The 1,433-nt window shown below is 69.3% G+C and overlaps 1 protein-coding gene across 1 annotated transcript in view; it reads right to left on the bottom strand.

Annotated features, from left to right (window-relative positions):
• Nucleotides 1–1,141: 1,141 nt before the first annotated feature.
• HPX (hemopexin) overlaps nucleotides 1,142–1,433 on the bottom strand; it is an 8,147-nt gene continuing 7,855 nt past the window's right edge. Inside the window, exon 4 of the mRNA XM_009281991.1 lies at nucleotides 1,142–1,381. Coding sequence (XP_009280266.1) covers nucleotides 1,142–1,381 — 240 coding nt within the window. The remainder of the gene's footprint in view (nucleotides 1,382–1,433) is intronic.

Genomic DNA, 1,433 nt, shown 5'->3' with positions numbered 1-1,433 from the left:
ACCCCCACGGTGATGAGTGACTCCCGGTGCTCAGGAGGACCCCCCTGTGTGCCAGTCTGTGCCCATGGCCCTCGCCCTGGCCCTGGCACCACTGGGAAGAGCCCGGCACCTCCTCCTGCCCCCCCACAGGTGCTGATGCCCGTGGATGGGGACCCCCCAGCCGGCTCCTCTCCAGGCCGGGCAGCCCCGGCCCCCCCGGCCCCAGGGACGCTCCAGCCCCCCGCAGCATCTCACAGTCTTGGCTGGGCTCTGCCCAGCGTCTCCCTGGCTTGTACTGGGGAGCCCGTAGCCGGACTCAGTGCTCCAGAGGTGCCCTCCCCAGCACCGGGCAGGACGGCATGGCACGGCACAGGGCTGTGGTGTGGCAGGGCACGGCTCAGCCCAGCACACCAGCACGGCTCAGCCCAGCACGGCTCCGGGCAGGATGGGATGGCACGGAGCGGTGCAGTGTGGCATAGCACAGGTGGTGTGGGTTGGTACAGTATGGTACGGTGCAGCATGGTACGGTGCGGCACAGTGTGGTGCAGGACATATGGGGGGGTAAAACACGGCATTGCACGGTGTGGCACAGAGCAACAGGACAGGGTGCTGTGTGGGAGAGCGCGGCAGGGCATGGGACAGCACGGTGTGGCATGGCATGGCAGGGCATGGCACAGTGCCGTGGGGCACAGCGCAGCACAGCTCGGTGCACTGTGGCACGTTACAGGACGACACGTTTCAGTCGGCATGGTATGACGTGGCTCAGCACCGGGCGGTGCTGTGCGGCACAGCCCAGTTCAGCCCAGTACAGCCTGGCACAGCCATGGACTGCCTCCCCGTCCCACATCCCCTGGGACTCACCTACCAGGACACCCCCGCAAGGCCCTGGGCACCTGCATCTGCCGGGTCCTGCCCCGCTGCCCCTGCCGCACCCAGCCGGGGTGGCACGGGCATGGGGACAGGCATGGGAACGGGGACAGCGCCATGCCACCCCGTGGCCACTGTGACCCAGCTGCACCGGCCCACCACGCCCCCCCCCACACACCCCCAGACAGAGCAAGGTGGATCTCGGTGTCTCCCTGGCTTTTATTGCGTCCCAGGCACAGGCAGAGCCCCCGTGCCGGCAGCACCGCAGGGGCCCAGGCGGCAGCACCGGCCCTGGTCACTGGGGGCAGTGGAAGAAGTGGGTGGCGATGCTCTGCGGGGGGGCGGGCTGTTGGGCCCCCAGTAGCTGGGCCACGCTGGGGTACTGGTGGTAGCTGGGGCCACAGAAGAGGAAGACGCCATCGTTGGTGCACATGGCGCCGTCCACGTGGTCGTGGGGCAGCAACACCGGCTCGCCCACATGCCGCGGCATCTGCGTCAGGTCCACCAGCCGAATGCGGTCCCCTGCCAGCACAGCACCCATCAGCCCCGCACCCCGGCAGAGACCCCAGCACCGGAGGGTCCCGGCG

Source organism: Aptenodytes forsteri, unplaced genomic scaffold (assembly GCF_000699145.1).
Source record: "Aptenodytes forsteri isolate BGI_AS27 unplaced genomic scaffold, ASM69914v1 Scaffold485, whole genome shotgun sequence".
Lineage (NCBI taxonomy): Eukaryota > Metazoa > Chordata > Aves > Sphenisciformes > Spheniscidae > Aptenodytes > Aptenodytes forsteri.
This window is presented reverse-complemented; position numbering and strand designations above follow the sequence as displayed.